This window comes from Arvicola amphibius, chromosome 12 (genome assembly GCF_903992535.2).
Source record: "Arvicola amphibius chromosome 12, mArvAmp1.2, whole genome shotgun sequence".
Taxonomy (NCBI): domain Eukaryota; kingdom Metazoa; phylum Chordata; class Mammalia; order Rodentia; family Cricetidae; genus Arvicola; species Arvicola amphibius.
This window is the reverse complement of record NC_052058.2, coordinates 62,868,579-62,892,751: the sequence shown is the minus strand read 5'-3', so window position 1 is coordinate 62,892,751 and position 24,173 is coordinate 62,868,579. Positions and strand designations below refer to the sequence as shown.

At 44.0% G+C, this 24,173-nt stretch overlaps 1 protein-coding gene across 2 annotated transcripts in view; it reads left to right on the top strand.

Moving 5' to 3' along the window:
• The window catches only part of Astn1 (astrotactin 1), a 324,573-nt gene that overhangs the window by 281,356 nt on the left and 19,044 nt on the right, over positions 1-24,173 (top strand). For both annotated transcript variants that reach the window (XM_038349589.1, XM_038349588.1), the window contains exons 17-20: positions 11,798-12,066; positions 18,571-18,704; positions 22,024-22,175; positions 23,235-23,370. In XM_038349589.1, coding sequence (XP_038205517.1) covers positions 11,798-12,066; positions 18,571-18,704; positions 22,024-22,175; positions 23,235-23,370 — 691 coding nt within the window. The remainder of the gene's footprint in view (positions 1-11,797; positions 12,067-18,570; positions 18,705-22,023; positions 22,176-23,234; positions 23,371-24,173) is intronic.

Sequence of the window (24,173 nt, the reverse complement as noted above, 5' to 3'; positions counted from 1 at the left end):
AACATAAAGTCACAGTACCTTGCTGGACCTAATGACAATTTTTCCTTCAGCTATCTGAATGAGAAGATCTACTTTTCTCTGTTAGCATGTGCTCCCACTAAAGCCTGTAGGAAGGGAACCTGTGACATCATCTGCCCCTCCTATTGTTGTCTGTGCTCATCTTATTGGATGGCTGTCTACAGTGGTGCTGCCTTCTCTCATTTTCCATTAGAACTTTTCCCTCTTAGATCTCTCTTTTTCCCTTTTCCTCTGTGCCCACCCTCAGAGAAGATGTCGCTGTGCTGCCCAGACTGTCATCACACTCCATGTGTTGCTGAGGCTGGCCTTGAACCTGAGATCCTTTTGCCTCGACCTCTGAGGGCTTGGATTGCAGGCATGTACTCTGTACGTGTCACCAGAGTGTCTTCTTCATGGGAAGATGAATTTATGCAATTCAGTAGGTTTCTTCTTCGGTCAGGAATCTAGAACATTTCTGACTTAATTTGTAACCAATTAGGACAGACAGCACAGCATTTCTCTTGCAAAATCCAAGAAGCAAATTAACTACTGTATCTGACACAGTCTGCGGCTTGTGGCAGCAACCCTAGTCAGACCTTCAGATCCAGCACAACCTCCTGTGTGGAGAACCTCTGGTTTCTTCCAGAACAGTTCAGGCCAAGGTCATCGGAGCTGAAATAAGTGGCTTTGAAACTTACCCTCTTGCACGTTTTGGGGCTCTGCATAAATGCTTAAAGAACAGCTCCATAAAAAATGGAATTTTTATTTTCATCAAAGAATAATCTCCTGAAAGCCAAAAAACTCTATCCCACAAGTTCACCTTTTTATTTATTATAAATGTTTATAAGAGTTTTTAAAGGCATTATGGCAGTATTTAATGAAATATCACTCTTGTGTGGAGTGGTGAATTTCAACATGTTACCTGAAGCCTGCCTCAGTCATCACCCAAGAGGTTCCTGATAAAATGCAGGTTCCCGACTCCACTAATTTGAAAAAAGTGAGCTAAAATTTAGCTTTTAAAGGGGCCCCATTCTGAAATGAGCACAGTGCTCTGACAGCCCTGACAAGTGGCTCACTATCTTCTACTTGAATGGTATGTCTGGTTAAGAGCTTGCAATCTCCAAGGCTTTCTATCCCTACTTTATTCAAGCTGAAAATATTATTACAAAATTCACTCTTGGGAGTTTGGTGTCTTCCCTTGGCCCATCTTCCCCCGTGGCATAGGTTTCGGCACTTCTCTCTGGGTGCCCCAAAGCGTCTCCCACTACTACAAACTCACATCATTGTCATGTTCCCGTCCACTCTGTGTGCCTAGAGACACTGCAAAATGAGCTTTATTTCCTTCACCATCTGGCATTTTTCTCACGAGCACCGAGACCCATTTCTGGCACCAAGCAGGTACTCAGTGAAATCCAAAGCACAGCAAACTCGCCTCGCTCTGGTTTTCTGCCTCGGGTCTCAGGTGCATGCTCTGAAAATACACAGAAAACATGTGAGCTCCTTTTTAGGGGACACCCCATCAGAAGTCTAAAGAAAGGGATGCTAAGCCTCACCGTATCCACTAAACCCATCTCCTTCAGCTGTTGTTTGTGGGATCATATCTTCTAGTGTCTTGCAATCCCTACTACCTGCCCCAGGGTGAATATGACTCTGCACTTGATCCAACAAAAGCTGTATCAACTCCCAATGAACATTTGTCATGGCGGCTTGGCCCTCCATCACTGCCATCACTGCAATCTCTTAACATGCTACCATGCCCATCTGCTGACTTAGCATCCATGCAGTCTGCATAGCCTCCTTGTCTCCTACCGTTTGGCTGCTACCACCATTTATATGTGGTACCCTGGACCAGTCTGAGGCTCTTGACTCTCTCTGCTGGCTTGGCTCATAGCCTTGAGTAAAGCCACCTCTCATAATGAGAACTTCTTTAAGGCCGAGAGGCAGCCACAGGGACCAGAGAACCTGAGAACGGAGGACGCAGGTCACCAAGAGGTGAAAAGAGCCTGGTCCACTCAGCACATTTTAGAACTCAAGAGAAGAGGACCAAGAGGTGAGAGGGTTGTGCAGAATCCCAAATCACTACCGATAGTCACAGTGTATTTCAGCCCGTGGCTCCAGCAGGCAAGGAAGCAGCATAAATTTCAGCGAAGCAGAGCTAACTGGTAACGGACTTTAAGTTCTGTCACATATAGTTAATTTGCAGAATAAATTGGTCAGGGCAGCAAAAGGATTTAACATCCAAATTCATTTGAAAAACAGAAGCTAGATGAGTATCCAGAGGAAAATGGAGACCGTTACAACGTTCCCTTGCCGGCTAGAGTAGTATTATTATTGAATAATATTTTTATTAAAAATTTCTAGACCCTTTGGTAGTTAAGGATATTTATAACCAGCCTCCGCAGCATCTTGGTGAAGCTTTGAATATCACACCATGGATCTGAGTTCACTCCAGAGACTCCACCTGCCTCTAACTCACGTTAGCTGTCCTCACCTCTACTCCACACACTCCACATGCAGCCGGGCTCTTAGAATGTGGAGCCAGGGCAATACACGCTACTGTCTCAGGGTTGCTGTCTTTCAGAACTCTCCAAGGGTTCCCTGTCCTGTGCTCCCGTCCAGGTTTAAAGAGAGGTAGAGAGGCAGAAACACACAGGGGAGGAGTCAGAGAGAGATCAGGAGGCAGGGATTCAGCCGCATCAGGAAGAAGCAGGGGCTGGACTGCTGAGCTGGAAAACCAAAGGGACACACACAGGTCCCTGCCTGAGAAGGATGCTGTGCTGTGCTTAAAGAGAAACATCCTTAGTCCCGTTCTAGAGCTGGGTGGGTCCTCAGCATTAGCTGGGGTGGAAGCATAGGCTGGAGGTTCCCTTTCAGCTGCAGGGTCATGATTCTCTCTTCTTCTCTGGGTCATGTGTTTTTCTTCCATCCCCTGCTCTGGGCTATTCTTCTGACAGTTTTTTTTTTTTTTTTTTTTGACTTTTCCTACAAATTGGCAAAATGCTTGCCCTGGGAGTATAACAGGGGTATCTTTTTGTTTTCTCAACTCATCCTTCCACACGAGAGAAATGGGAATGGGCAGCCTACATCTGCACCTCCAGACAAGCGCATGGGAGGCTCTCTCCTGGTGGCCAGCTGAACTGGCCTACCCATTCGCTTGTCTTCCTGCTAATGGAGATGTGAAAATAGCAAATCCCGCAGGTGCTCCTCATTTTCGCCTCTCTCCTAGCCCTGTCTCCCTCCCTACTCGCTCTCATCCATGCCACTCTGTCTGTAGTGAAACAGCAGGGATAATCCAGCCCAGCTCTGCACATCCTGAGGGCTGTGACTCTGAATTTCTATGTCAGGTTTATTTTGACATTGACAGGAAGCTGCATGCAGCGGCTGCTGGGCGCCAGGAGGCTGAAGGTGTCAGAAAGGCTTTGTTTCCTTTGCCCAATGCTTGTGAGGCAAGGGAAGAAGCCAAGAGGTGGCCAGTGCCCAAACGGCCAGCAAAAGAAACCTCACTAACTCTGCATCATGGGATTCACCTTCTAGTGTTAAAAGCAGGGACACAGTGCTAGGTTGACTAGAATCCATGTCTCATCGTGTTAACTGATTTGGAAATAGTCTTTGCAAGAGGAAATACATTATGGTGACATGGTCACGAACTCAATATAGATAGCTCCTATATCCAATGGCTGGCTAGTATATAAGAGAAAGCAGAGGATTTGGTCACAGACTCGCAGAGAAGAGTCATGTGACAACCAACGCTAAGACTGGGGTGACAACTTTGCAAGGCAGGCAATGCCAACAAGCACTGGGATCTTCTCGAAGTTAGGAAGAAGCAACGGTGGCCATTTCTCTAGAACCTGGTTCTAGAGAACATGGTTCCAACTGCACCTTCAGTTTTGACCTTTGTCTTCCAGAACTGGAAGCAATAATTTTGTAAATGCGGCTTTAGCAACGAAGAGTCAAAACCCGGGGAGAGCAAACACAGGCAATGAGCTCTGGCTTGCACGAAAGGCATTCAGAAATTAAAGCAATGAGAGTCTGGCTGACAACTGAAAAGCAGCTTCATAGGACCTTGAAGCTTCCACGCCTATCATCTCACAGAGCCGACACAGAAGGCCCAGAATCCACTCAAGACCAAGATTGTTCTCTCAGCGCATCAGTACTGGACTCCAGACAAGTCCCTTCTGTGGAAGTGAGACAGGAGCCACAGAACCAGTGCAGATGCCCATCTCTCCTGCGAGTGTTTGTACATACTTCCAGCAGAACTGCTTCTCTGAGGGAGGGATTAAGGGAGAAAAATGGGAAGAGAATGAAAAAAAAGAGAGAGAAAGAAAGAAACACTGTTTCAGGAGACTCGAGGTCTGAGTGATTGTGATTTCAGCCCAATCCCCCGAATTCCCATTCCCACGTGGGCATTTGGCAAACCCTTTTGGATAATCTGGTTAGGGCTTGGATTCTCTGGCATTGCTCTTGTGATAAATCTTAATGAAAAGTTAGCCTATCCTTTGAGGGCTTTAGGCAGAGGGTGGATGTAATTCCTGTTGCTCCTTTCTATTCCTGTGCATTCGTTGACTGGAACACTTTCAAGTGTGGGCACTGGGCATGCTCCATGACAGTGCAGCACAGCCTATGGCAGCTTCCTGTACACTGGGGACTAACAGAACAGCTGAGTCGAGGAGTCTGTCTTTGCGACAAAATCAGAGGGCTTCCAGCAATCCTTGGATTTGAACCTTACTCCTCCTGAGATGCATGGGCTGTGCAGAGATGATCTTCAAGAAATCTCAAAGAGTTGCTGATAGCTGAGTTAGTGTGACTCGTATTTCTTCTTGACACAGAGATTGCAATTTAGAAGGAAAGTGTAGCTGGGTCAGAAAGGGTGTGGCTGGGTCAGAGACTGATTGCAAAGGCTGTTTTGGTGTTTGTTTTTATAGCTCTTTGGTAGATTCTATTACCGTAAAATTTCATTGACTGAACTTTGAACCCAATGTCATTGTCATTGACCAAAGGAGGTATATGGAATGCTTGATGAATTAAGACCATTTATTATTGAATTCACTGTCCCCATGCCAAGGCCGACTAACAAACAGCTTTTGGCAAAGACTAAGTATTGTACCTACACCAAATCTCAATTTAACATGAACCAAATTAGCCAGGGACCTCAAACAGACCGTTATTTGTTAGGAAACAAGCCTTCGGTGAGGGGATTATGTTAAGAAAGTATAACATTGTGTTATCTATCAATTTTTAAAAGCCATTGGGGCATTGATGCCATTTTATTTCTGTCTCTTCCAACTTTCAAATCTGCATAGTCGTAATTGATGAAGAGAATCATCACCTGGAGGCACCTCGGGGAAAGGTTTAATTCTGTTTGGTAGGCAATGCTTTATGAAGCAGGCAGGAAATTGGAACACTGCATTTTTAGAAAAGAAAGATGTCAACAAGGACTGCAGAAAAAGTACACATTTTTCTGGTTAAGTGTCAAATAAACCAAAATCCACTTCTAAAGATGTCTTTCCTTGGCCACCCCAGCTATTGATACATTGTGAGGTGGTCAGTGGGAACCTGGGGACAGCCACTCCACCATGCCCTTGGGTGCTGCTCTCCAGGGACTGGCTGCAGGGTCTGATTATAGTAAAGACCCACTCTTTCTAGAAATTTCCTAAAGAAATTACCAAAGGACCAAATCTAAAATGTACAACAACATTAATGTTAGAACAAAAGAAAGGCTATACCCTGAAGAAAGAATCATTTTAGAATTTATTTGTAGAAAAGGACAAGAATATAAACTCTTTCTTGATGGAACTGCTTTCTGAATGCATTGGTCAGATGGTAGCCAATTATTTCCATTAGTTAGTTCCACAAGAAGATTGCTTACTTGGAGCTACAGGGTATTGATGGATATGAGGCTGAGAACCTGGAGTGGTTTCTGTGTGCAGGCTGAGACTGGACAACTGTAGAAGGTGCAGGTTTCCAGGTATCACCCTTCTTATGACAACACTTGGAGTCCAGCTCCCTCTTTGCAGGTGAGGAAGCACATGTGAGGCCAGAGTCCCAGTCTGCCCAAAATGGCTCTGTTCCCCAGATCTATCCAGAACTCCCTTTCCCTCCCCCATTGGTATCTTCCTTTCATCCGTTCCTTGGGTCCATTCTGCTGGCCTGGGTTATCAGTCCTGATCTTTTCTCTACTTGAAGGCAATATTTGAAATAACTTCCCCAGGTTTTCTAACCACAGAAAACCATTGTCCTTCAGCACCAGAGCTGGCTGTTCTGGATATTCTCTTTCTCAAGTCTAAATCCTTGCCTTCCCAGTAATTAACTACTCAATGACCACATCGGTGGCCTACAGTTTAAAATTTTGCAGAATGAAATCCCTACACTATTTCTACTACCCAAGTTGTTGGATCCAAGCTGTCTCTGAACAATTCTTCATTCCTGAAAGTAGTGGAAGCCACTCTATTTCAGACAAATCTAGAGCATTTCAAAAGAACCTAGGACAGCAGTGCTCCGAGTTAAGTAAGGCTCGGCTGTTTAGTTAGCAATTAAAGAAGACAGAGTATAATCACTTTATATATAATTCATCATAAATGTTTTATTATTTGACAAACACTCTTCTCATTCAACATATACATTTGTAATGAATTGTTGAGTTGTTGCATATTGAGTGAGTATTGTAGGATATTGTGTGGAGGGTAAGGCAAAACTTTGTCCCTCGTGCCACTTAGCATGTGACAGTGATGGTTGCAGACAGAACAAGGTAAGTGGTAAGCATGGTCAGAGTAAGTACATTGAGCGTACACTCACTGTGTCCTGAGGACTGCTCAAGATGAACTTTGTGAGTTGCCGATTCATTTGGTTTGGTTTTGGTGTTTTGAACCAGATTCTTGAAGTCATCATATAGCCAAGAATGACTCTGAACTTCTGATCTTCCTGCCTCTGCCTCCCAAGGGCTAGGATTACAGGCATGGGTCACCATGCTAAGTAGGTTTGTTGGTGAAGAATCAATCAGTCTGGACATTTCTACTTTATACACAAGGAAATTTAGACTCTAGAAAGTTATGGAACCTGTCCTAAATCAGACAGCTGATACGAGATAAAGTAGAAACCCAACCTAGGCAATCTAAAGAGTAAGTTTTTAAACTGTCAATTCCCTTATTGGGTATTGAACATGGAGGAAAGGATATGGGTCATGAAGAGAAAGCAATTTAATATTAAGTGAATGTTTGGGAAGATTGAGAGGGAGCAAGGGAGGGAAGCAGGGGTGGGGAGGGACAGTGTTTCAATGACTGGAGGATCAGCTGTGCTTGCTTTTGAGCTGGGATGTTCAAGAGAAGAAAGAGGCTGCCAAGAAAGTGTGGAGGAGATGGTGACCACAATTAGGAGAACCCTGTCATGTAATGTGTATAAGTGGACATTCTAACAGGCTTTGTTACTTACGGGAGAGACCTTGGCTGGAGTCACAGAGTCAATTGCTCCCCCAGCAATGCCTCACTTGCATTTTCTACTTGATTCTCGGGGAACTTAGCAGGGGACAGGAGAGCTGTTTGGCAAAGGCTTTGCTTCTAGTCTTTAAGCTTGACATTTCGTAGCCATTCAAAACTAGACTTGGAGCTTAGATAATTACCTCGGGATGTAGATATGGACGTAGATGTTGGTGATAGATCGAGATACAGGTAGATGCATGTGCAGATACAGATGATAGATTAAACCAGACAAGGGCACTTCAGAGGTGAAAAAGACATATTTGTTAACTACAGAACACTACTACCTCCCCTCTGGCACAGTCAAAAGTGCTCAGTGTATGCTCTACCTCCCGTCCCTAGTTAAGAATTGAGTCCTGGAGAATATGTAATTATGGTGTGATTGGCGGTTCAGTTCAAGTCCCAGGGAGCCTGTTTTAGGATTGTGAATAGCATTGCAGGTTGGATTCCTCTACTTGGAAGGCATGAGATGATGGAGATGTACATCAGAGAACCTGGAATCATGGCTCATGCAGTAGATGGGGTGAAGGCTGGGGTGGGCTCTGGCAACCTGGCTGTAGGCGGGCGGACTTCCAGTGCATCTTGCTGAGCTGTGCTTTGCTTGCCCACGTCAACCTTCTTCCCATGCATCCCATGCTCTCCCCCCCCCCCGAAGCTGTGATCTGATTAGTTTGCATTTGATTTCTTTACCGCCTAATGAACTGCCTGTGTAGTTCTGGCTGGCTGTGCTGTCATCAGCATCTCATTGCCTTGGGCACCACTCAGGAGAGAGAGTCTTAAGCAGTCCTCAGGATCCTACAGGAATTGTACCAATTTACTTCATAACAAGTAATTCACCTTTGCGACCTGTCAGCTCACACAAGCAGCGCGGAACCTGCCTAAGAATGGGCTGGTCACTTTCATCGTCCTAATGTGTCCCTGAATTTAGGTGGGTCACTATGTCCATGCCTAAGGCCATGGGCGCATACACGGTGAGGTTCTGAGCATTAAGGATGCCAATATTCTCATACCATGGTATTCTATTGGGGAAACTCATCCACTGTGTGCTGGAGGATACAGATTTAGCCTAAAGCAAATGGCACTTATTTATAGCAAACTGTATTTGCAAAATGCTTTGCAGTTTGAATAACTACATTCCAGGTTGAATATTCCTCTACTTTTAAGAGAGCTAAGTGTCACAGTACAACATGAGGACCTTCCCTGTGGTGAGGGGCCACACAGGTACTCTTTGTCAGAGGGCACACTTGCCAATCAGTGTCTTCCAAGACCTTAACTGTAGATTGTTTCTTTTTTTCAAAGACCGTGTATTTACTAAGGTAGATACTTCTTTTCCTAAGAAGCATCATAATGCTTCAGATTCCAGAATTGCCAGAGGATAGAGAGAATTGCCAAGGACTGTATTAGGAGTGGCCAATAGAAAGAGGGGACCACTGGGTCATAAGAAATAAAGTGGCTTTCCTTCTTCCCACCTTCCCACCAACAAAGAGCAGACTCTCCTGAAGAACTTGGGATCTGAACTATTCATTCGTTTGCAGTCATTGGTGGCACTCTCTTTGGGATAAGGGAGATTTATGTGGCCTTTCACCAATGGACTCCATCATTTTAAGGAGTATTTCCCAATTGTATCTTTAACTGCACATAGAAAATGCATTTTCTCTTTGAAAAATCTCCCTCACACACATGTCTATTCTTGGCTGGAGGCTGGATAGATGGCTTTTGGGAACTCACTGTTCATTGCTTCTGTATAAATCCAGCCTCTCTCTAGACAGCTTCATCTCGTGTGAGCATGGGGCCAGCAAGACACACTGGCCTTGGCTCCTAGCAGGGACCTTGCATGTGGACCTGATTTGGGAGGGGATAGACAGAGAATAAGGTCCTGAAGAAAGAAGTGAAAAGAGCATTTGATGGTACCTGTCATCTTTTCCTACATCCTTTTCTCAGCCATTGTTCTGTATCCTTTAATCTTGCCAAGTTTGTAGGGTGGATAGGTATTGACAGGGATTAATTGCATCTTGATATTAATTGGCTTTGCCAGAAAACAGCAGCAAGGGGAGCGGCCCCTCATGTTTACAGCATTTACGAGCTTTAATGATGGCGAGCTGGAGGGCAAGGAAGTTAACTCCATACAGGGAGTTACGCGCGTTACAGTGCCACCTGGTGGTTACTTTAGTACAATTCATCTGGATAGTAACCCAGGAAAGTTCGTTTCAAGGAGAAAAAAATGGTTGCTTTCTTCTTTTGAAATATCTTATATTCAAAAGTTAAGCTATTGAAAGAAGTTTCTTTTCAAATTCTCTCTTACGAGTTTTCTTTCAATTATCCTGTCATTATCACCCATTTCTCTTACTTTTCTGCTTAAGCTACAATGCATGTAATTTGTAATCGTTTTATTTCTTAGTTTTTTATTTTGTGCTAGGAAAAGTAGCCATAAAATTATTGAGATACCTACACCTTACTTAGGGTTCTGAATATTATTTTTCCCTGATGTGGTCCCACAGCACAGAAAGTAATCATTTTAGATCTGCTACCGCCATCTCGTGGTCATATTGTAGATTTCCAGGCATACCGAATGGATTTTCAAGGTTGGGGCTTGGAAGGGAAATGCATCTGATGATGATGTGATTAAAAACCAAAGATGGAAAGGTTTTCCGCATCCTTAAGACTTTTCACAGACATCTGGTTCTGCCCAAAGACCTTACTCCACTTCCACTTACTTTGACCTAGTCATTCTGCAGTCTGAAGAAGATAGGAGGTCAGATCTTGGCTAGTCTATGGCCCTTTGAATACATCTCATAATCCTTTCTCAGCCTAAGGCAAAGTGCAGAAACAAGACTGAGCTTCAGGAGCCTAAATATTTATAAAGGTGAACCTATGGGTGAAGTGATTTGGTGTTGGTTAGTCTGGGCTCTACTGATGTCATTATCCTTGACTTTTGCTGTGTGTGCCATTGTCCAGTTCTTCTGCAATCCAGGGGGACTGGAGCTCAATCTTGGATCTATGAGTCAGTGGAATGCAAGCGTTAAACAGACGGAGTCCATGTTCAAAGTGTCTCATCCACATAGTGATGGAATTCATTTGGGAACCAAGAACACTGGGAACCCCGCCATGTCCCCACATGGGTCCATGTTACACAGCAAGCGAGAGATAGGATGGGGAAATCCCCTACACCAGGAGGGGAGAACATTTGCTTTTCTAAGCCAATGAGTCATAGCTCCAGATCACCTCTGGGAAGTGCTTTGCGAAGCCTTTCAACCAGTTCACCCTGTGTCCCATCAAGTATGACATTCTTAATGCACCCACGGGAAACCAGAACATTCTGTGTGTCCCCACCGTCTCCAAAGGCACAGCAGTCTCTCCAAAATCATTTCCTGCTTGGGACACCAACTGTCAGAAATAGCTTAAGAAATCTGGAGGGTTCTGTCCACGGGCTCCTTTACAGATAATGAGGTAAATGGGCAATCGTGGGGACTGAAGAAACAAAGAGCAAATGGGGTTTTTGTGTGTGGGGAACAAACAATTATTTTCTAGTAGGCATTTCTCATGTTTGTCACCAAAAATAGATCAAGAGCCTGTGTAGCTAACCACTATGTGGCAAACAACGGTGAAAATCTTTGGGAAAAAGCCAAACTTCCCAGGCATGATCAACACACGGGCTAATTAGACTGCTGAGAAATGCTGACTTTGCTATGTGACCTAAACACTTTGGATCGAGACACTCCTGGGGTCAAATATCAAATCTCACAAAGGTGCTTGTGACCTTGATGATACTGTCTTTTCCTGATATGTAGAAATGGGTATAATGGTAGGCTGTCTGTGATGCTAATGCCACAGTCAAAGGAGACCTTAGATCAACCCCAATGTCACAGGAAGAATCCACAAATTTCAGCTGGAATTATAACCAATGATGGGAGCTTCATGTATGTTGGAAACCATAGATGTGTTTCCAAAACATTTTGTCATTTATTCATTTAATAATGGTAGAGAGAGAGGTGGTATGAAGGAAGCCAAGAACGGTCACTTTGTTGTCATCTGAGTTCTTGGCAATGGATGATGTACTACAGACATATCCCTCTGGGTGGACCAGTGGAGCCAATGATTCTCAGAAAAGCAACCACCCATTCTCATTCTTGAAAGGCCATTTCCAACTTTGTGTGTCACTGGGAAAATCTGTGCCCCTAACTAAGTGGAATGACAAAAATCACAATTTGACTCCGTCAGTGGCGCTTTCTAACTTCTCAGTGTTAGACCTCAGAATGCAGGAGCCACCGAGTCACAGCCTGTCCCTGCTATCTTGCCTCCCTCACTGTTCCTTTTTCTTTTGTGTCTGGCAGGCAACTCCCCATCTGATGAGTCGGAGGAGCGGGAAAGAGAGCCCAAGGTGCTGACATTCCCAGAATACATCGCTAGCCTGTCAGACTCTGGCACCAAGCGTATGGCAGCTGGAGTCCGAATGGAGTGCCAGAGCAAGGGACGATGTCCCTCATCTTGTCCTTTGTGTCATGTGACGTCCAGCCCTGAAACCCCTGCCGAGCCAGTCCTGCTTGAAGTGACCAGAGCATCCCCCATCTATGAACTGGTGACCAATAACCAGACCCAGAGGGTAAGAGGGCTGAGACACTTGGCTCTGGAAGGTAACAAAAACAGAACTTGCTCTGCACCGCAATCGAGAGTGGATCATCTTTTTATTAAGCTAAGAGGGGCACCTAGTGTATTTAGATTTGCATGTTTGCATATTAAGTCAAATCAAGTAATACATTCCAGAATACCCATGGTGATGTGATTCAGGAGTCAGAACCGAGCAAAGAAGATGGGAAGATGGGAAGGAGTAGGAAAGGTATATGATTGGCAATCACCAAACTCATTGTGATACCCTTTCCCAAGGGGGTGTGGTTAGGAGGACAACCATCTCTGTCTGCCCCCGGAGGAGATGCACAGGCTCCCCTAACTGATCTCCCAGCCTAGAACCTACTGCACCTAGAATAGAAGGGTCATGTCAGGTACACATCCCAGATGAAGGAAGGATCTAACAGCCTCAAACTGGAAGGGTCCGGTACCCTGATTATCACAGACTTTCAGGATGAAACACCACATTCCTGTCCATCTTTCTATCTTTTATCATGCTGGAAGGCCCTGATATTTCCCAATCATCCCTTCTCTGTCTTTATTGTTTTTACTTCTCTGTTCCTAGAGATCTTAGGAGAACATGAGTGAGTCCTTAAGAATCAGGTATCCCCATAGGAGGCGCAGAGACTGACAGCTTGTTCTTTAGCCCCCTTACCTCCTCCAATGTACAAGCCAGAGTAAGCAAACACACAGACAGACACGGGCCTTGCCAAACTTGAAATTGAGAGGCTCCAAGAGTGAGGTTTCTAAGCTTATCTGCAAGGCAGCTGGGGAGTGAGCTGCAGCTGTGAGCTGCTCGCTTACCTGACTGCCAGGGATGCCCATCCAGGTGGGGTGATAATTGCTTCCTTTTTTTCTCTTTGAAGAGACACCTGGTGTGTCCCAGTTGGTTTCATAGGTGTTGCTCAGACCCACAGGAGGGATTTTGCATGTGTGTTTCTTTCACCTACCCGCCTCTTCCATAGATGTTCCAACGAGTGTTTGAAAATACAGGTTTTTTTATCACAGGAACAAAAAGACAAATGGTTCCTGCTGGCCTACAGATTTATCCTGAGTCTAAAAGAGATGGTTATGGGATTGTGGGAAGAGGGTCAGGAGATAGGGACTTGAAGAAAGAAGGACAGAGACACCCAAAGGTATGCTGAAGTCACTGGACACCCAAAGGTGTGCCTGTGTTAACACAGCGGCTGCCCTACCCTTGTCCACCTAACATCGTACTCCCTCAGGTTGCTGTGGCTGATGACCAAATACTTGCTGTGTCATCAATCTGGGTACAGTGAGGTCTGGGCTAAGCAGGACCATCCTATGGATTGGGGTGCACAGAGCTACAGACAGAGAAGAGCTCAATGAGACACAAGGGCCTTGGGGCTGTCAATCAAAACCAGTATGCCTAAGGAAGTTCAACTTCAGTGGCCTCATTTTCCCTACCCCAGTTTCCACAGAGGAGTGGGAAGACCCTGTCTCTCTGGCCCTGTGTTAAACACTTTGGTTTCTAAATGCTGACAAGCTGGCCTGAGATCGAGTTTTCTCATTATCGGGGGAGTTTCCTCTTTTCTTTCTGTGACACCATCTACCTTCATCACCCCCTCTTTAACTCTGTCTTTCCTTCTCAGGTTTACTTTCCAAAAGCTGGGGAGAGGGTGGGTAGGGGCTCAGCATGACACTGGCGACTCTGTCGGGGTTTTCATCTTCCCCTCTAATATGTGGGTTCATTTTCTATCTGTCCCCTTTGGCCTATTGTCCCTGTGTTGGACTAGAAAACCTCTGATGTCATACTTCAATAAAATCTTTGATTGTGATAAACAAATAGGTTCAACCAACAAACGTTAGCTCATTTCCTTGTATCACAAATCCATACCACTTATGTTCCCATCTCATTAAATGGCACAAGAGTCCTTGTCATCCTTTGTGTCTTTTCTGTCATCATAAGCCACAGGTATATCCTGAGACCCCCATCCCAGCCTAACTCATCACTGCAATCAAACATTTTATTGCAGCAATCTTCTTGTTGGTCCTTTTATTAAAACCCCCTGGAATTGCTGTACAATATGGACCTCTGGCCATATTGCATCAAGGTAATTTAATGATTCCTCAGACTGATAGCAATTTAGAGTCCTTAGCACATCGTTGCGAAGCATGATGCAATTCATCTTCACTCGCATGGTTCGTTGGTTAGTACTATATACTCCAGAATTTAACTTTTGGGCCTCCTCAAACACAGGACATTTTCGTTCATGAATTCAGACTTCTGAGTCTCTGTCCCAAGAATGTACTCTGTCACATTTAAGCCCCTGAAGAATTCCTGCTATCATGCCATGTTTCAACTCAAACATCACTAGCTCTCAAGGTCCCTTCCTTTATGATCCTGGTCCAACTCAGACCCCTTCATGGAACCTCCACTGTATGTATACACATGTTAAAGCATGAGTCCCCTATGATCATACTAGTTTGGCTATTTATTTCACTCTAGACTATGAGACATGTTTTGTCTTCTACAGAATGCCTGGGTTGGTACATGGATGATGCTCTACTACATAAACAAATGAAGAGATGAATAGATGAATGAAATATTCTGTTGATAAACTTGAATTGAAATTCATATTTTTCTTCCTTAATAAAAACAACAGCCAACATTGAATTTTTCTACACTCTATTAAATTGGTTAGCAAGTATGTATGACCCAGAAAGTGCATGGCCTAGCAAATTGCAAGTACTTAATAAAGTGGAATGTCCCTTTCTCTTCCTTTTCAAGGAAGCTCAAGGGGTGGCATTTTGGTTCTTTTTTTTTTTTAAAATATTTATTTATTTATTTATTTATTTATCTATTATGTATACAATATTCTGTCTCTGTGTATGCCTGCACGGCAGAAGAGGGCACCAGACCCCATTACAGATGGTTGTGAGCCACCATGTGGTTGCTGGGAATTGAACTCAGGACCTTTGGAAGAGCAGGCAATGCTCTTAACCTCTGAGCCATCTCTCCAGCCCCTTGGTTCTTCTTTTCTATTGTATATCAGTCAACTTTTCATCACTGTGACAAAATAAGCCCAGAGTGGCCCAGCTCCAAAGCTGTGGGCCTGTGGCGAGGTGGAAGATCATGATAGTAGCTGTGTGTGCCAAGGGAGCCTTCTCACCTCACTCTAGCTGGGAAGCCAAAAGAACTCATGAAGAATACATCACGATTAATATATAACTTTCAAACGCAAGTCCTGGTGACCTATGTCTTTCTATTAGAGCTCACTTCCCATTATCATTAGGTGAGGTATCAATCAATATACTAATATATGAATGAAATCAGTGTCTTTTTTCACTTCTCAATGGTATCATCACCTTGGACCAAGCCTCCAATACATTTCATATCCAAACCACATGGCCTCATCCAACCTGTTGCAGTTCGATGCACCTCAGGGTTCGGAGACACGGAGAGTCTCGTGGAGTGGTGTCGACCAAAGGCGGAGAGTTAAAACTCCTGAAGAAATGGCATTTAAAATAATCGTATCATGTATACCTTGCCATATTTTTATATTAAAAATCTGATCATGTTCCATGTTTAAAACATTATACTGGTTTATCATTGTTCTTGAGATGGAACCTCTCCTTGCAGACAGACTGGCTGTAATCCAGCCCTACATCCTGGGCACTTGAAAAGAACTTCTTTGTTCTAACTGCGTCTCTTATAGACAGACTGGTATTTCTAGTTGGCTTTAGGAGTCCAGTTTCAGTAAGGGTCCAGTCTTCTTAATGTTAGATTTTCTACCTATATTACTATGATTTTTGTGGCCAGGTAACTTTTAAAAAATAAAACCACTAATATATATATATATATATAAATACAATTTCATGTGTTTCAGTGTGACATTTCCATACAAGCTTGCATTGTACTTAGACCACACTCATCCTCCATTCTTTCTTTCTCTTCCTCCCTCATGCCTTTCCCCTTCCTTAGCATTTCCTCTTTGCTTTTCAGGTCATTTCTCTTGGCATTTCCATATATGGAAAAACATACACCTGTGTTTTCATCTTGTTTGTTTCCTGTCACATGCTGTCCTCCAGCTCCAGCCATTTCCCCCCAAATGAAGGGTTCCATTTGTTTGCAGCCTCCTGCTGCTGTGTGCATCCATGGGACCCCACCTTCTCGTGGAGATCCCGCCACACCATTGTGGAATTCGGATATTTACATGAATCCAGTTTGCTTGTTTATTATCTGGCTGCAACATTTATGCAGACAGGGGCCATGTTGCCTTCTTTTGCGTCATTGCGTCCTTCATGCTTAGCACAGGAAGTGGCCCCTTGTAGATGGTTATCAAATAGTTGTTGACTGAAGACACCATCAAACAGAAGGTACAACTTTATTTTATTCTGTCTGCCTCAAAGAGCCTGTTTTCCTAGTTTTAAAAAGTTTGCCCTTTGGTTTGAATTTCAGTCAGAAAAGCACAAAGTGAGTGACTTGCCAGTGGCCTCAATGCAGATTAAGGGTACACAATGGAAGGAGCCTAAGAAGTTCCGTGAGCCATGCAGAGCTCAGTCCCTGGCACTGCCCCACTTGCTAGCCTGTGATCCTGAGCAAGTACCTAACTCTCACTCCCAGAGTCCTTCACTGTAATTCATTAGTACCATCTGTCCAAGAGTTAGGATCCAACGGGTTCTTATTAATTAGAAACTATGCAAATCATAACTGTGATTGGGAATCATTTCCTGCTTCTCAGAGACTCTCAGTCTTGGGAGGACATCACTTGACCCTTAGTCCAGCTCATAACCTTAAGTAACCAATGTTAAACTCGGAAAGAATGGGACATAATGATGACTCTTTATATAGATATTTATGGAGTCAGATCCTTCTCCCCTTCCTTTCTCCCCCTCTCCATCCATTCCCCTCCCCAACTTGCTCCTTTTCTTTGTGATTGTTTAGTTTGCGTTTTCAATCTACAGGACAGCTCTTCCCCTTCCCCTGACTTACCAGGGTGGACAAAAGGCACTGAGACAAAGGGGAGAAAATCATTAGAAAGCCGAGGTCGAAGCTGTGGCGTGCCTCAGAGACGTGGCTCTGAGCTCTGCTGACTTGGAAACTTCACCCTTGGATTATCTGAGTTGAGGGAGCAAGAGCTCTGTGAGAGCCGACCATTCTCTCAGGATCTGCTCTCTCACCCAAGAATCGCCCCTGCCATGAGTGCTGTTGCCTCTTGGGTTGGATTTCATCTTTGTTTTTTGTTTTTTTCTTTTTCTGCAGAAAACATCTCCACGAACTTACTTTATGTAAAGAGCTATGCAAGACTGTAGGATATATATATATATATATATATATATATATATATGGTTCTATGTGAGCCTCAACTCTGTCATTCAAAAACAATAATGTGTACCAGGTGTGAAGCATATATTATGTCACTTGGAATAGACTGTTCATTTAAGTGTCACAACATCCCTGCTAGGAAAGTGATAGTTCTATCATCAAGGAAACTGAGTGTGTGTAACTTGTCCAAGGTCACAGGCAATGATTGGTAAAACTGAGGTTCTCCTCCCCGGAAGACTGGCGGAGGCTCAGAAATTAGCTTTATATCCCACAGCGCCTCCCAGCCACATTCAAAGGAGAATGCTTGTTGTCTAATCACAACCCAACGCAGACCCACATACGTATTCAAATCAGATCACAAACCAGGCTGAGAGACCATGAAGGTCTAGGGCAGAGAGAGATATTTGAAGAAGGGCTCAGTTGCTCTGGTTAAAGGGAAGTATAACACAGACAGGCCACCTGGAGGTGTGTGGGAAGACATCCCTGTTACTGGAGCCCACAGTAGGAGGTGTGAAGGAGAGTAACGAGGGGAAGGCGGAGGGTGGAAGCTGACTTACTCTCAAAGCAAAAAACCTTATTTATTTATTTGTTTGTTTGTTTGTTTTTGTTTATTGCAAATGGAGACTGCACTTTTGTCTCCCAGCTACCCAGATCCGAATAATCATACAAAAATATATTAATTACAACACTGTTCAGTCCAGTGGCTGGCTGTTTTGCTTTTCTGATCTTCATGTTGAACCCCAATATCCGTCTCTGGGTTTTTATTAATCATGCTACAATTTATTTTTATTTTTTTTATTTAGAGACAAGATTTCTAGCCAGGACAGGCCTCAAACTTATATCTAGCTGACCTCCAACTTCTGATCCTCCTGCCTCCAAGTTCTGGGATTACAGGCATGTGTCATCACACTTGGTTTATAAGGTGACAACTCTAAACTGTAGAGATAAGCTAATACTCTAATGGGAGAGTGACACCCCAGGTATCTTACAGGGCTGCGGTAACACATCTTCTGCAACACAGTTTCAGGCTAAAGAATGGTGGTATCGTGTTGATACAGCCTTTTCTCTGGAAGTGATTTAGGACCGCATAGAACCTTAATGCTAAGTCTCTTGGTGATGACCATCTAGCCATGGTTTCCTAACACTTACTCTTTGTTTGTTTTTTGTTTGTTTGTTTGTTTGTTTGTTCAGCTCCTACAGGAGGCCACCATGAGTTCTCTCTGGTGTTCAGGGACTGGAGATGTCATCGAGGACTGGTGTCGATGTGACTCCACTGCTTTCGGAACGGATGGCCTCCCTACCTGTGCGCCCCTCCCACAGCCTGTGTATGGTTCCTTTCCCATGCCCCTCTCCTGCATGGACGGTGCCTCGGCACCATTATGCAAAAATAGAATCAAGTAGACATTAGTCTCCAAGTAATAGCCTGAGTGCCAGGGACTGGAAAGAAGAATGTGGTACAGTTCCTGCAGCTGGAAACTTTCAGTATACTAGAAGGAGCAGGCACACAAGCCATTTAATGAAAGTTGTGTGGCAAATCTCACATTTTTAAATTGTGAAGAGCTGTTCATTGAACCTGCATTTGAGCAACAGTAAAGACCGTGGAGCAAATAGTTATTAAACGTCTTCCATATGGAAGACAAAGCAAGACAACATGGTTGGAAAGTCATACAGGTAGAATTATAGTTGCTCTGGGAGATTTAGAGGTCTATAGCGAGGGCTTAGTAAGCCCAACAACTCTACTGTGTCTCAAAGACATAGTAGGTTCTAGGAACTACATGGGGTAGGCAAACGCTCTCATCACCACACTGCCAACTAATGGACCAGGAGATGGCTTCAAGAGGATTGAATTTTTCCAAAATTAGACAGCAAGAAGCAGGTAATGGTTGAGAGCAACTGTAGTACAAGAAAGCACACAACTGAAACGATTTTAGGTAGAGCCAACAAGGCAAAATGACTGTTTACTGTGAGGATGAACCATAGCCGAGAAGGGAGCCATTAGGAGGTATGTAGAGTTGAGGAGAAGACGAATCCTATTTGAGCTTGTCCTCCAGCTACTGAGAAATAATTGTGTAGATGTACAGTAGGTAGAGAGGCAGGTAGATCTCTGTAAAGGAAGTAAAACCTAGCGATAACAAGATTTCAACCCATGTCAGAAAAATGGTAGATAGAGTCATAGCTCTGAGAATGGGTGCTCTCTTAGCAACATATATTATGCAGGGCAGAGGCCTGGGATGGGCGTGAGAAAATGTCTCTATTTAAGGATGGCATGAGGTACTTCAGAGGTGGCTGAGAATGAACACATCCATTCCTAATCCCTCATGGGAAGCTTAAACAGAACTGGCCAAGATGAGGAGCCAGGACCCAATACAGGAATTCAGGTTATCCTATAATAAGATGTCTTCCACAGCGGTTAAGGCACACAATGTTATTTCTGTGGAAGAGAGCTGGTAGGACAAGGTGGTGGCACATGACCCCATGGACTCATAAGTTCAGGAAAGCCCAAAGTGAGAGTCAAGACCTGCAGCAGCTAGAGTACCAGTGACAAAGAACACTGGACCAGAGGCAGAAATCCGCAGATGGAGGCTGTCCTCTGATCTGCAGGTAAAGGCAGATATTACAGAGCAGACCCGAAGAAGAAGAAACTGAGGAAGAGGGTAATTTTTACTGACGGATCATCAGTGGAAGCCAACTTACTCTCTGTGCAGGTGCCTCTAAATACTCCAGCCACTGGCTTCTTGCTCCTGGTAGCTGTAACTTGGATATCTGAATCAAAATAAAAACAAGTTTCTAATTAGTAAAAAGCCATTTCATGTGGTAGAAAGGGAGCCACTAAGAGAGTCTAGTGCTGTTTGACCAATTCAACAGGTATGAAAGCTACCCAGTAACATGGAAACCATTGAATGGAGGGACACAAAATCCAGCCACTATGTCTAAGGCTGATTGCATTTCTAAACACGCATTAATTAAATCTGATAACTAAAGATCAAGCTGAGCTGGGTATAATACCTGGGAAACGTCTATTAAAACTGCACTTTTCCTGTCAGTAACAGATCTTAGTTTTTTGCACTTTAATTGGCAGTTGGAAATAGAAATGTACTCTACTTTTACATAAATCCACGTAAATCATACACACTCCTATTTCTCAATAGGGGTTGGCCTTAGCTCCTATTTTCACAGAATCTGAGTTCTCAGAAAGCTTAGTTACTAACTTAAGCTTCCTAATGTTTTTTTCCCTTCAAAATAGCATTCTGCATATGACTCTAATTAATGAATTTGTCAATATCCGCACTGCTTTGGGTCTCTTCCATCCTAATGTCATATGCGAGCTATGCACTCCTTCATAGTAGCCACTAACAGATGATCATGTGTTTCCTATTATTTTCCTACTAGCTAAACTGCTTCCTATTCCCCAAACAGCATCCCTTGATTTCATGCTAAAGTTTTATCACATGCATTATTGTGTGTTTCTGATACTCATTAAATTGAATAAAAGAAGGCCTGGAATGGGTTTGTGTACCACTGCATAGCTTCTGGAGAACCAACAAACACGATGATGGATTTGTTGAGTTGAAACTGGACATTGCAGGTTGTTTGGTGAGATTCAGCTCTGCTCTTCTCGTCCTGTGGTCTTGAGGCCATGAGGGGTACCTACAGGCTGGCTAGGAGGTGGGAAGGCCAGGGCTGCAAACATTTTTTTGAGATGGAGAGACCAAGGACAATGATGTGGGTGAATGCTAGGGACATTGGGAGAGAGGAAGGCTAGAGTGAGCAGAAACTGGGAAAACCCTCACAGTTTAGTGGTCTGGAGAGAAATGAGGAATTGGAAGCAAGAAGGTAACATGAGCCATCTACAGAAGTTAGAACGGGGAAGTAAATGGTTAGCTCTCAGATGGTCAGAGATCCACACCCGTGAGCATCAGCATCGATTGCTGCCTCTCGGTAATGCAGAGAAGTGTGAGCTAGCAGGACAAAGCAGGAGTCAAAGGACAGCTTGAGAAGAATGCAGTGACTGTGAACTGAAACTAGAGAACAAATTGGGACTGAAACAGGAGTTCATGGGTGCCCAAAGGGAGAGACAGAAACTGACATCAGGTCCCAAGCAGCAGGCTCGGGACATCACCCCAAAGAGAATGTGGCATGCGGCCAACTTTCACCTTCGAGCTCACTTCTAAGCTGAGCCTTTCTGAGGTTCTGTCAGAAGATGGACTGGAGAAGGAGACATAGCAGAACAAGGAGAGGGGAGCAGGGCCTGCCAATCCTTGGGGTTATGGAACTTAAACTAGCTGTGCCTTTATCAACGCAAGATTCTCTTGAATGCCATTTTCAGTGGGCTTTGAAGTGCACATTGCACAATGTTTGCTTAGTATTCCCCAAGAGAAAAGCCAGAAATGAGATTTCCAACTATATAAAAGGGACCTAGCAGTAAAGCCCAATTACCAAACACATGTACTATGTAGACTTTTACCCATTTATTCATTCAAGAGATGCCAATATAAAGCACCCACATCTTCGGGAACTTCAGCACCTAGTGAGGGAGACCAGTCCTCAGAGAGAGTTTGTACTGTGGCAATTGAGATGGTAGTTAAAGAGTGACGCAGGTCCCAGCTGGGTCCCCATTTCACCTTCCTTCTTTTCTGCACTCAGGCTGAGACTTTGCACGGTACACGAACCCAGCAGTACCCTCGTGGTCCTGGAGTGGGAACATTCGGAGCCACCCATTGGAGTGCAGATTGTAGATTACCTGATCCGTCAAGAGAAAGTCACGGACCGGATGGACCACTCCAAAGTGGAGACAGGTGAGCACAGTCTCCATCCCCTGCTAGCCTTCTTCAAAGGGAGGAAAAGTAAAAGAAGAAAAGAATGCTCTTCCTCATGGCACTGCTTCAGGCTCCCGGTATTTCAGAGCAGCACATGGGCGCGGAAAAGAAAGAGCTACTGCCCCTTCTAGGCAGCAGCCATCTTGTCCATTTAAGAGTTTTTGCATGGTGAGCAGCTGACAGTCTTGTTTTCATTTTGCTTTTCTTTTATTTATAAAAGAGGTGTCCATTTCATTGCCTCTAGGCACACTCACAAGCAACAACAACACAGTACTCTCGTTATCCTAGCCCACAATTAAGAAACAATTCTCTGCTAACCACTGCCATGATTACAGAAAAAAAATTCCTTTGCTAATAACCCCCTCTAGGCAAAGGCATGTACAAACAGATGCTCTTGATCCATGACTTGTCCTAAAGCAAACTGACTTTTGTCAAGGCCTGAGAGAAAAGGAAAGCCTTACAGGAGTAGGAAGAACCCACAGAAATAAAAGTCCTTACTACTCTGCTACCTACACATAGAGAAAAGCCAACATAAATAATCCTAAGGCTTTCACATAAAATACCATCTTCCTTGGGAATGAAGATGTCCACAATCTATGAGCTTCCAGTGAATTTGGAATTGAGGCTTAGAGGAAACATTTTTGGGGCATGGAAAGCTCTCCATTGCTATTTCTGAGGCTCTTCCCTTGGTGTGTATAGGTATTGGTAAGGTATGTTAGGGCCCAGGGACCAGCACATCTGTTCTCTATCAATGTCAAGGTATTTCATGGGAAAACTCACAGATGTGGCATGTGCATTTTGCCTTACTAGTCCTTGAGCTAACTCTGGACAAATGATTCTCAGCTGATTGACTAACAGTGAAACAGTCAGAAAAACAAAACAAAACAAACAAACAACAACAACAACAAAAACACCCCAAACCAAGGTCTTTTTTTGTCCACTGGGAATTTAAGAAGTTTCAGCAAGCTCTCAGAGAGTTGCTCATTGCTGGAACATCTCTGTTTTTCATACTTTTCCCATCCCTTTTCATTTGTGCAGAAACCGTGCTGAGCTTTGTAGATGACATCATCTCTGGAGCAAAAGCTCCATGTGCCATGCCATCTCAGGTGCCAGACAAGCAGCTCACCACCATTTCTCTCATCATCCGATGCCTGGAACCTGACACCATTTACATGTAAGTAGGTGCACCTTAATGATTCCTTACCAGAAAGTTCTGGGATCTTTGCCGGCTCCCTTCATAGCTGAGTTCCTTCAGAGATGCAGCAAGAGATTTTTAGCCTCTGCAGTCAAATCTCAATAGACATTATGGAAACATTTCTTGAAGAATTCTTGTCATCAAAGGCTTTACAATATACAAACGACACACATAAACAGATAAATGTAGCCCAAGGCAAAATGGAATACGTGTTAGTTTGAAGGCCAGGGACATGTTGGAAAGAAAGAAGGAAGTGGTTTATTCTAAGCAGAGTCGGTGCCTAGATTCTAAATTTGATTGTATAGAATCCAGTAGCTACTGTGAAGTGGAAAAGGCACACTGGGTTAGAAACCTTTAGGCAAAGGTAGAGAGGCATGAAGGGAAGCGGCGGGTGTCCAGCAGGTCTGCAGCGGGTGGTGAGTAAACAGAAATGGAGGAGAATGAGCCCGGGACACTGGAGTGAAAGATGTATGTCAGAGAAAAAACATTTTTTTAGAGAAAGGAGGACAATGCCAAGAACTGTGTGTAAGAAAGCTATCTCTCGTGGCTCTGAAATAATTTATAGAGTTTAGATGCTGGTCAGCATTTTTCTTCAAAGAAAATGGAGTGAATTATATCACCATGCTTGGAACATCCCTATGTTTTTTGTGAACTCTTCCCATCTCTTCCTGAGCTCTGGGAACAACTGTAAAATATTTGTGAGCAAAGACATAAAAGATGCCAAAAGAGGAGACTCAGCGATAGAATCTAAGTCATGATGGAAAAATTCTGGGTCTAACGCA